The 11,220-nt window shown below is 42.4% G+C and overlaps 1 protein-coding gene and 1 long non-coding RNA gene across 2 annotated transcripts in view; both read right to left on the reverse strand.

The window, feature by feature from the left end:
• Positions 1–3,636, reverse strand: part of LOC121303957 (scavenger receptor class F member 1-like) — a 4,310-nt gene extending 674 nt beyond the window's left edge. The window contains exons 1-7 of the mRNA XM_041234859.1: positions 3,253–3,636; positions 2,747–2,848; positions 2,010–2,201; positions 1,619–1,729; positions 1,327–1,519; positions 315–451; positions 7–48 (exon numbers count right to left, since the gene is read on the reverse strand). Coding sequence (XP_041090793.1) covers positions 7–48; positions 315–451; positions 1,327–1,519; positions 1,619–1,729; positions 2,010–2,201; positions 2,747–2,848; positions 3,253–3,376 — 901 coding nt within the window. The 5' untranslated portion in view covers positions 3,377–3,636. The remainder of the gene's footprint in view (positions 1–6; positions 49–314; positions 452–1,326; positions 1,520–1,618; positions 1,730–2,009; positions 2,202–2,746; positions 2,849–3,252) is intronic.
• A 930-nt stretch (positions 3,637–4,566) lies between these two features.
• Positions 4,567–6,290, reverse strand: LOC121303980. The gene is made up of 4 exons (XR_005947897.1): positions 6,189–6,290; positions 5,908–5,998; positions 4,999–5,187; positions 4,567–4,665 (listed from the first exon to the last, which is right to left on the reverse strand). It is a non-coding gene; the product is annotated as an uncharacterized LOC121303980 (long non-coding RNA).
• Positions 6,291–11,220: the final 4,930 nt, after the last annotated feature.

Below are 11,220 nucleotides of genomic sequence, written 5' to 3' on the forward strand. Positions count from 1 at the left end.
AATGACCAGCAAAGCAGGGGACCGGGGGTCTCTGGGTTCCACCCGTACCTCGAGAAGGGAAATCAGTTCAGGTGAAGGTTAGACGCGTTAAATAAAATCCAGATGCTCACCACCAGGAATGGGCCTATTGTGCTTTCTTGTTAGGATTAAAATAAACTTAAATATCTATCTATCCACAGTATTTAACTAGCAGTATAAATCCTAGCAATCCAGGCACACCATAAAACTCAGGTCCTTTCTAATGCATACAATGTATAATACATTTTATAATAACAGCTAGACAGGCCGTAATAATCCAGCTGGTGTCTCCCCACCTCTCACGCAGGCATGGCGTGGGGGGCACAGTCCACACTGGGACCGGTCAGTCAGGTTGTTCAGGTTGCTGAAAGTCCCTGGGGGACAGGCGTTCTCCAGAGCATTGGGTCTGGAGGAACCAGGAGGGCAGGTGAACCTGCCAACAGGAGCAGCACAGTTAGGAGAGGAGCCTGCTACTATCTGCACAGGATCTCAACGAGACCTACAATGCAGATATGCTGCTGTTAATCAATACAAGACAAAAGGCATGTCAAATAATGTGGCTGACGTTACCCTTCAATGCATTTACCGGGATTGCTACCACACAGTACACAGTAGAGGGTCTGCTGCACGTAACGAATGGTAATAACTTCATTAGTTTTATGAGGTTTAAGAAGATTCATTTCAGCTTATTATCCCTCCTGTACAAAAAGTTTTTTTTTTTTTCCAGCCAGGTTTATTGATGCCTGGACAAGTCAATTAGATAACCACTGGTTGGATGAAGGCACTAGGCTAGAATAGACCGGAAAGGAGACAGGTTTGGGGACCCCTGCTGTAGAATACAGTTTCAGCAATGCTAGTACTATCTGATCTGAAGCAGGCCAACTGACCTCCTTGCTTCTTTAAACCACCAAAGAATGACTTATAGGATGTGAAGAAATGCTTCTACAATTCTGAAATGAGAATATTGCTGAGGACTGATTCAGCTGATCAGCTAGTTTAGGACTGATTACTTGGAAGTGCTCTCTGTGACTTCCCTTGGAAGAACATCAGCCTCCGCACAGTACAGGGTGCGGGGATGTTTATCTGTTTATCAACTACGAGAACTCAAGGACATGTAGGCAAAGCGGCGGTTTCAGTGCAAGGGGAATTCCTGCAATCTAAGGAAGCACCACTGGTACTCCAGTACTGTCTGGAAACTTTTTCACAAAACTGCTAATATATGCCAAAGATTTTCCATAAGGTGTGACATGACTGCAGGCTGCCATCAGTACATGCCCAGGCCTGCCGTGCGGTGAGCTGTGCACCTACCCCTCCATGCAGTCCACGTCAGGCTGAGGCAGCGCCATCTGGGTGCAGGCTTTACCCGCGTAACAGAGTCTGCAGTCCGTGGCATCATCCTGCCCTTGGAGAGGGTTAAACATGCCCCGCGGGCAGGGGAGGGGGTCGCTGGTGCCCTCAGGGCAGTAAAACCCAGTAGGGCACTTCAAGCACTCGTTCAGGCCTTGGAAAGAACAGAAGGAAGTTAGTAACTTATTAACACTGAGGTTCAAGTCTGAGTTTGTTTAAGTGCTGTTTATCATCAGCACTGCTTGGCTCTTACTTGCAGCCCCTTGCTGCTGGGTGTAGGTGCCTCCCGGACAGTTCACTTCCTTCACGGTGCCAGCTGGGCAGAACCTCCCTCTGGCACAGGGCCAGCCTGGGTCAGCCGCCCCTGAGGGAGAAACAAACTCAACACATTGCAGCTGCACAAGAGGCAGTCCAGCCCACAAGTAACCAATTTTGCTATTTGGTTTTGGGTCACATTTGCAGCAGATCCCATAAATGTGAAATGAACATAATATTGGTGAATATGCACATTTTTCTTAATTCACCACAATTCTGAAAAAAAATTCTTATGTGCAATACGGAAAGTCCAGAAAAAAACAATTGAAAAGGCAGCAACACAACCCTAAATAACACCACTTCTTTTTTTTTTTTTTTTTTTATCACACCTTCTGGGCAAAATCGACCCTCTGCGCATCTCTTGCACCCCGCGACGCTCGTCTGTCCGAAGTGCTCCCCGAAGGTTCCAGGCGGGCAGGGGCTGATGTGGGGCTCGCTGGTGCCAGCCTCGCAGTAATAACCTCGTGGGCACAGGGACTCAGAGCCAGGGCGCCGGGAGCTTCCTTCCAGGCAGTAAAAACCTGGGGGGTGAGGAACAAGAAAAAACACCCTGTGAGTTTACAGTAGCGTGGATGTGCATGGGAATCTTACTACTTACCTGGCAATACCTCATGACAAGCCCAACTCAATTCTAATGGAAGCTTGAGCAATACTTTAACATTATAACCACAAATCCCTCTTAATTCAAAGCTCCTATAATCTCCATAAATAAATACAGAAATAAATAATATAGTTGCAATTCATATGATATTTCCATAGAATTAATTATGTGGCCATTATTCTAACCAATCAGCTGCTGCCTCTAATGACAGGACTGCAAGCCAATCACAAAGCCCTTTACCTCTAATAGACTACGTATCCTTTTAGAACCTGGCTCACAGCGACGACGTAAATGATCTCAAGAAGAACAGGTTGTGACCGATAGGAAGTAAGAGTTTCAATCGCTAGTCTCATATTGTTTAGAAAGATTGCTAAATAAAAGCACCTGTTTGCAATGACATAAACCTCCGTGAGGCATGCGCTAAAGCAGAGACTGAAAGGATGACCTCATTACCACAGTACTAACCTGCAGGACAAACAGAGCAGTCTTGCTCTCTCTGCAAACCCTCCTTGGCGCCATAAGTACCAGCTGGACAGCGCACTGCTGTACCCCAAGGGCAGAAATAACCTGCACAGCATCAAACACATCAGAACATTTACAACTACAGTATATATAACTATTAATAATAATAATAATAATAATAATAATAATAATAATAATAATAATGATAATAATAATATCGGAGCACCTAAAACACCACAACATGACACACCTGATCAACCTCGTTGTCTACCTCATCTGGACTGGAGCTAGATTAATGTCTGATAGAAACTGCAATTCATCTTAATTCTTTCTTAGGTGTTTATTTTCACACATGAAAAGCGTCTGCCATCTTACAAGTAAATGCGTAATAATAATAAATGCACAGAAGACTCTCAGTTTTAGAGCCTCTTCTTTGGTCGGTCCAAGATACATAAGAAGCGCGGTTAACTAGGACAGGGTCAGTGGTACACATTAACTCTGTAACTCACCTAAAGGACAGAGCAAGCAGTCTGGGCTTTCCTCACTGTTTCTGTATGTCCCGGGACGACAAGACACTGAATCCACAGCGGCGGGGCTCCGAACTCTCCCACCCCCCTCCCAGGGGTTAGGCATTGCCCCCTTGCAGCGGGCCGTCCCGTTGCAGCCCTTGCACTCTTTCTGCCCGGGGCAGTCAGTGTTGCAGCCCGGTGGGCATGGCAACGGCCAGGGAGTGGCTTTGTGAGGACAGTAGCTTCCTTTAAAACACCACACAGGAGGAATTATACGACAATCAGCGTCACTTCATGCCATTTTCACTCCTGCTCTGACCGTCACGTAACTGAAGTTCAACGCTGACTACTTAAGGATGTCTTTATTTGCACGGGAACACAAAAGCACAAAGGATCAGTACGCACACTGCACTATAGGACAGCAACATCACAACGATCTGAGAAGGGATAACAACAACACCAAAGCTTGTAAGTTCGCGATAACCACTATCCAGATATACTGGAGCAACAATTAAGTTGCCATAACAATGGAGTCTGATCCACTGCAATGACTTTTACTTCTGTTGGCGTCAACAACAACTTTTTGCATCAATCGATTTGTCAAGAGCATTATGTGACTGATAAAGAAACTGAAAACAGAATAAATGAAAGGTCAGAAGAAGTCCATTACTTATTCATGTAGAGGGAGTCAGGTTGCAGGTCAGCCAGGGAATCTGACAGCGAAACACAGCGGCACGCTTTCCATTGTCATTTTAAATGCTGACCTGGGGTCCAATTCAAATGACGTACAGGAAGGAAAGGGGTTTCAGAACCATTAAAGCAGAGCGAATGTGAGATGCGTTTATTTGAGGTATCTGACACACGTTTGACGCTATTCAGATCTGCCAATACTTCAGCAATCCGCAATTGGTAATCTTTTCCATTTGCTGAAAGGGATGAGCTTGATTATGTCTGCAGTGCTGACACACAGGATGTCAAAGATGAAGGCAGGCAGTTAAAAAGCGTTCATCACCGCCTTCACTTTTCCTATAGAAAAAGCACACAGTATACCAACCGCCCACACTCCACACTTTCTGACTCAAACACTTGATAGCCTCCCTTTTTGTTGCCAGTCTGGCACAGAAGTATATCTTCCTAAACCGCATGAAATGCAGACGATAACTTGCACATTTTTACATCCTTTTCGATGTATCGATTGTGAGACAGGCCTACACCTCCATCATGCGCCATGCTAAGGTAAAGGGATGCATGCTCACGGTACTGAATGTTAGCGATGAGGCAACGCCAGCAGTAAAGTACGTTACCTGTTGGGCAGAGCTGACACTTGTCACTCCCCACTGATGAGAAGTGACCTTCTGGGCAGTCTATGCAGCGAGACTGGGAAGGGTTGGGCTCCTGTCCTGGGGGGCAGCTCTGAAGATCATTGCAATTAGATTTCATTGCATGTACAGAAGACGTAGCAAATCAAAACGATTATAAAAGATATTCGGGTGTGTTACATGCCTGTTCCCATACTGCCATGTTGACATGAGTGTTTCTATCTGTGGAACCATGTATGTGCAAATAAAACATATTTAAAAATCTGCATAAGGTCTACAAGTACAGATTTGTACTTCTAGAGGGACAACCTCTAGAAGTATGGCATTAAGTTAAGACTAGAGTAACTATTAAAACCAGACTCTAGGTTTAAACTTGGAGAATACTTGGGGAGTCAATTAAGAATGAAAAGAAATCCTAAGAATGAACCTTTTTAACGTGGCCATCAGGACAGACGAAGCCCCAAGTGCAGGGCAGGCAGTGCAGGACCCCCTCGGGCGAGTGCTGCCCCGGGGGGCAGGCCCTCAGCTCACCGGAACCTGGATCACAGGAGGCGCCGGCTGGGCACGGCCTGCAGGCTGCTCCCTCCTCTGTACTGATGGAGCCTGGAGGGCAAGGCTGCGAAAAGCACAGAAACACAGTCACACCATACAGTGCTGGGAAGTCAAGCAAGAGAATAGAGCTTGAGTTGATCAAAATACGTCCAGAAGGGCTGCCAAGCAGTGTGGAATTTATCAGTGAAGCCTCCGAGTGTATATTTTATTTTCTCCAACTTGAGATGCAAGATCCCCGGTCCGCTGAACACGCGAAGGTGGGGCAGCCTGCTTCCAACTAGGCAGAGCCAGGTATCTAACCAGCATGGTTGAAAAGACCAGGGTATCAGACAATATCCTAGACAGGAGGAGGTCACTAGATGCAACACCAAACAGCGCAACCAGGATCAAGGGACAGCAGGCAGATATTTCTATTTTTATTTTGTTATTACTGTACTATCGTTATTATTTTAATGTTTCCTTTCTTATCATGCTTTGTCTGTTTTTTTTCCTCCTGTATTTTGAGTACCACAGTCCTTGATCGTTACAGTGCTTGCAGATTCTGTTGAAGGGTCACGCCACGTGGTTGCATTTGTCTGTTGCCGAGAAATTTCATATTAAAAAAAAAAAAAAAAGAAACGCATGCATAGGAGAGGCCACTGTGATGCATCAGCACAGCGTTCGACCGCACTGGGGTCTATTCAGCTTCTCTTAATGCTGAACACTGCCTTGTTTAAAACCATTAACACTGTGAAAAATAATTAACAGTGTGTGTGTGTCACTTTAGTGTAGAGAAATCTCATACCAGGCAAGCTTTTAGATCCGCTTTCCCGGTGAAGTAGTTATGGGTACCAGGAGGACATTTCCTTGGGGCAGATGTTCCTTCCCCTGAACAGCTGACACCAAGAAACAAAGTTATTACAAACTTTTAACCAATTAGTTTGACTTGCATCTGGAGGCACAGAGCTCTGCTGTGATAGGCTGAATAGTAAACCAATCAGGATTAGGACAGTACAAACATGAGCAAATAAAGAAACAGCACAAACATTTCCTGAGTTTTTATTTTAAGATTATCATTCAACTTACTAAAAACCCACAGGACATTCCAGACAGTTTCCTGAATTGTAATAATAGCCTCTTTGGCAGAATATGATGCAGTCTCTATCACAGCTGAAGTCACAGTCCGCAGGCAGGGTTAATACTGCTAACGAGAAGAACAAAGCATTATGTTTCTACATTTCTCCCTTGTCTAATGAAGTGTGTTATACAATGCTATCACAAATGACACTGGCAAAATGTTTAGTTTCATAATTAAGCATGTTGACGCGTTGTAACCGCAGTAGAAAATCTTGTAATTAGCTAGGGAGTTACGATAGGGTGTCCACTTAGCTCCGTTCTACTGTAGGTATTCTGTAAATGGAACAGCAGGGTTAGGTGTTATCAAATCAAGTTAGCTATATGAGCAGTCGTTCTGGTTGGAACTCACCTGGAATTATGAAGTGGACAATCCACAGCGGTGCGGTCCATTTAGGCACATCCTTTATCGTTACACTCACTACCAAATCAACTGCCGGAAGCATTTTGGGGTATTTGCAAAACACATCCAACCACACTATTGCTCTTCAGAAACCCGACTCAAACACTCAACCATCGCAAAACCTTCCAAGAGCCAAGAGCCAGAAAGAGAAAGGCAGAGACAATGAAACTGACACTCGGTTCATTGAGAGTGACACTGAAGCCCTACCGGCCCTTGCAACATGATAACTACTTAGAGTGAAATAGGGCTCTTATAAATAATCTACAGTATTAATAAGATGCAGCGTTTCATACTAGGCTGCTGGCATGCATACTCAAACAAATACAGGAATTCGGCAATCTTCAGTCAGAAAGGACGCATAACTATATACAGGCACAATCACAGACTAGAATGCTGAATCAAATATTCCACTTTGGTTGCTCATACTTTCTGAGCTCCTGTTTTTTTTTTGTTTTCCTCTTGTTTCAGGTACTGGTTGTTCCTACCTGGTGCAGTGCAGTAGCAATGAAGATGGACAGAACAAAACCCCAGGAGGAAAGTCAAGGATCATGCACATGTTTCACTTCTTCATCCACCATACATTGGCCAACCCTAACAGCTTCTTTCATATTATGTTGGAGAGTGTTATGCACGGCTTGATTTGTGTGCCAGGGCGGGAGGCTGGGTGCTAAATCAATGACCACAGGCTCCCCAAACAAGCATCTCGCCCGCCGTAGGAAAGGTTTGTCTTAAATAGCAACTGTGGTACTCTTACCCTTGTAACACTGCAACTGATAGAGAGATAAGGTTAATAGTTTCACAACTGGTACAAGAACCCAAAGTCATCACATCTACAGCCCCTATGCTGGAATCATCTCAACAAGATAAACATCTCTGATGTCAGCAGTATAGCTTGACTGTTGGTATTCCATAAATGGAATTGCAGGGTTAATCGTGTTTGTTATTTTATGCAACATACTGTCACAAGTCAAACAAATCTCGTTCCGTCTTGTATGATGTTGGCATACTGCACTTCGAAGAATGACGGGGTTAGAACTGAAAAGAAAAGGATTGTAGTTTACAAGGAAACTAGCTGTGCACTTCTCTGAATTGGAGATATATATATATATATATATATATATATATATATATATATATATATATATATATATATATATATATATATATATATCTGGATGCTGTCTGCTTTCATCTCTAGCCAAGTCAGCTGATTTCCAGTTAGTCAGCTTGCTTCCCTCTGTTTCACAATCCATGCCAAGAAGCGAGTGAGATGACCAAGAAGCAAGAAACAAACATCAGCATGACGGCGTTAGAGCTGGCGTGAGTTCTACAGTAATGCTTAGTGAAGAATAACAAAGCTAAAACTGACTGAAGTGCTGCTTTGATCAGTGCTAAGAATGCCTGGGGATTTTCAGAGGACTGTCAGCTGCTATTACACTGTACAGTATGCGAGTCTGATCGTTTTTCTATTTTTTGAACTTACAGGGATAAACACAGGCTCTGGGTAAGAGAAGGAATGGCTATGTCACTATTTAGAGGACTGCTGGTTTTCCTCTGTCTCCTGCAAGCCACGGGTGAGTACCCAGACAGACAGTGCAGTATAATTAGTTGATCTAAATGCTACTGGCATTTAAATCGTTCAAAATAGGAACCCTCCTGGCACTTTAAACATGTTTTCATCTACACGAAAGAGATCTGCATGTACTTGTTAAATGATTTGATAACAGGGATGACTTCTAGACATTGCCGTTATATAGGTTTCTATCTTTCTCGCAATCTTTTTCAAAACATTTCCAGTGTCTAACTGTGTTGCCAGCAGGAGATCTGTAGCAAAACCACAAGAATGTTGGGCAGAATGCCAAGAGCTGCTTTTCTGATACACAGTGCTCCAGCTCAGAAAGGACAGACAGCAAACGAATAGAAAAGCAGGAAACTAATTCTGGGTTATCGGGTGACTTCTTCATCATAGGAAATGAAGTTCAATTCAAAGTCTCTTTCTTCATCAAAACCAAATTTATTACAACAGGAAATCTAGACATCTTGCTCTGTAAATCAAACTTACTGGGTTTTTTTTTTTTTTGCAAAATTAAAAATTGCAGCATTTTCTTGTGAGAGAAGAATAAAAACCTCCAAAACAGCTTCCTTAAAACAACAGACAAGTTTGACTGGAGGCCTCAAAGCGGTGTGCTGGAGTTGTTTGTTACTTTGATAACATGAACAGTTTTTCCTTCAACCGATAATGGTGCTTGGGTTTGGCCTCTTGTATCATACTGTATAATATGTATTTACTTTTCAGACAGTGTTAACAACACCCTCAAAGCAAGTAAGGGGAAGCGCGTTGAATTGCCATGTGAATACCCTTTCGAAGAGCAGGGTCCAATCCCAGAGCTCGTCCTCCATTGGAAGAGCCCTAACGACACCTTGCTGTGTGCCATTGTAAAGCAAAGAAGCATCCACCACTGCCAGCCCGGATACATGTTCCAGTACCGGCCCGGGAAGCTCGCCCTTGTCATTGAAAAAGTCAGGAGGGAGGATTTTGGGAACCACACCTGCTCAGCTTATAAAGAAAATGTTCATTCTGATTACGTCACAGATATTTCATTAGAAGGTCAGTGCATAGTGGTGTATACAAGTGTTGAGTTCTAGCACTGAATGACTTTTATTCAATGCTACAGAGCAAGATTATTATTATTATTATTATTATTATTATTATTTTATTTATTTATTTATTTTTTACTAGATCCTACTGGCTTCTCTCTCGCATTTATTCAAATCCAATGACTGGCCAATCTCACAATTCAAAATTGCAAAGCTTTATCTAAAACAATTCTACAAATTCAGATGTTCAATGTATGTTTAAACATACTTTCCATGCATTGCACTTGTTATTATCGGTGTGTCGATATGTAACTGCTTTTAAGTATTTTTTAAAAATCAACAGGTATTAAATAAATCCATTTATCCATGTGTTGATTTCAAACCAATGCCTTTACAATGGAGTACCGATCCATGGCCTTCCACTTTAAATCGATTCAAAGCACATTTTCACCTCCTCTGGGGCACTGACATTTTTCATAACATGAATCATTTTCAGTACAGCCGTAAAAATGCCTGAGGTTTTCAAGACTGAACTCGCTTGCTGCTCATTCAGCGTCACATGATCTGAGACACTAACACATCAAGTGACTTTCACAAGCAAGGCAATGGTGCCTCTGCTTAGAATTCAGCCCACAACCTTTCTGTTAGCCGCTAGTTCTACCTCTCTAAAACCACAGCACCCACCTCCCTTCGGAAGACTGCGAGAAATGTCGTTAAACACATACATTCGGGTTTCTGATTGATAACCTAATCTTGCAACATATCAAGTGTGAAATACTGGCAGGGATGACATTGAAATTACAGCACACCTATACCCATTCTTAAAGAATGAGGCACTAAAAAACAATAACTGATTATGCATACAAGCATAATGCAACCAGATCAAGAGTGTGATAAACACATAGATAGATATACATATCAATTTATATATATATATATATATATATATATATATATATATATATTTATATTCTACAGGTCGCTCATTATCTCCTTCAGGCACTACCTGCTGTAAACCCTCATGTAAGTTTTATTACAACTCATCTAAAGTTATTCTGTATTTTAGAAATTGATACAAAGTGAGTTTGAGTACAGAGCTCCCTCGATATGTCACAACTCATTAATATCGGGTAACTGGCGATTAGGCCAAGTGGACAGTAAACTTTTACAGGCACTATTTTTTATTTTTTTTTACTCTAGAAGAGCCTTCAGTAATTCATGTTTTTTTCTTTTTGATGTGCAAGTCAAATAGCAAAATAAAGAGGGAGGAGAGCTGTAGCGATGTACTAATAGATGGAAAAACAAATACAAAGGGTCCCTCACCTTTTTCCTTTTCACTTTACAGGTTATGCACTTCTCACAGCACTACTCACTATAGAATGTATTACACGACAGTGGAATGACTGCCCCGCTTGCGTATAGGGATTCCACGTTGGTATCTCCTACAGAAGACCAAAAACAAGAACACTGGTATTCGGTAACACTGACTCGATGAATGTTTAAGCAAGTATCAGATAACAGACCCTGTCGTTCTTTTTTCTGACTGTATCTTTTTTCCTGACCACAATTATCTTCTGGAACTCAAAAGGGGAGGAACGGGAGACAGCTGAAAAACAAATGATCTTAGAAACATCCAACCAAAACACAGTTTAATTTGTGGATTTCAGTGAAATAACAAGTGTAGGTTTACACACTCTGTCCTGTCTTTAAACCCAAATAAAGACAACTTATATCTTCAGTGTTTTAACTACTGTCTTTAGCTTCTGTATGCATGAACTTCTGACTGGAGAATTGTGTTTGGTTTCAGACTCTGATTAGTGCTAATCTTCCAAGTCAAGTAGAGTCTGTGAAACCAGCCTTTCGTGAATTATTTAACCAATCAGAACCGGCTTTAAAAACAACTCCTTATGGAGAGATGAGTCATCATAACTAATACACGTGATGAGCACAACTTGTTTTCCACTGACGTGAACAATGTCACCT

Source organism: Polyodon spathula, chromosome 36, assembly GCF_017654505.1.
Source record: "Polyodon spathula isolate WHYD16114869_AA chromosome 36, ASM1765450v1, whole genome shotgun sequence".
NCBI classification, from domain to species: Eukaryota; Metazoa; Chordata; class Actinopteri; order Acipenseriformes; family Polyodontidae; genus Polyodon; species Polyodon spathula.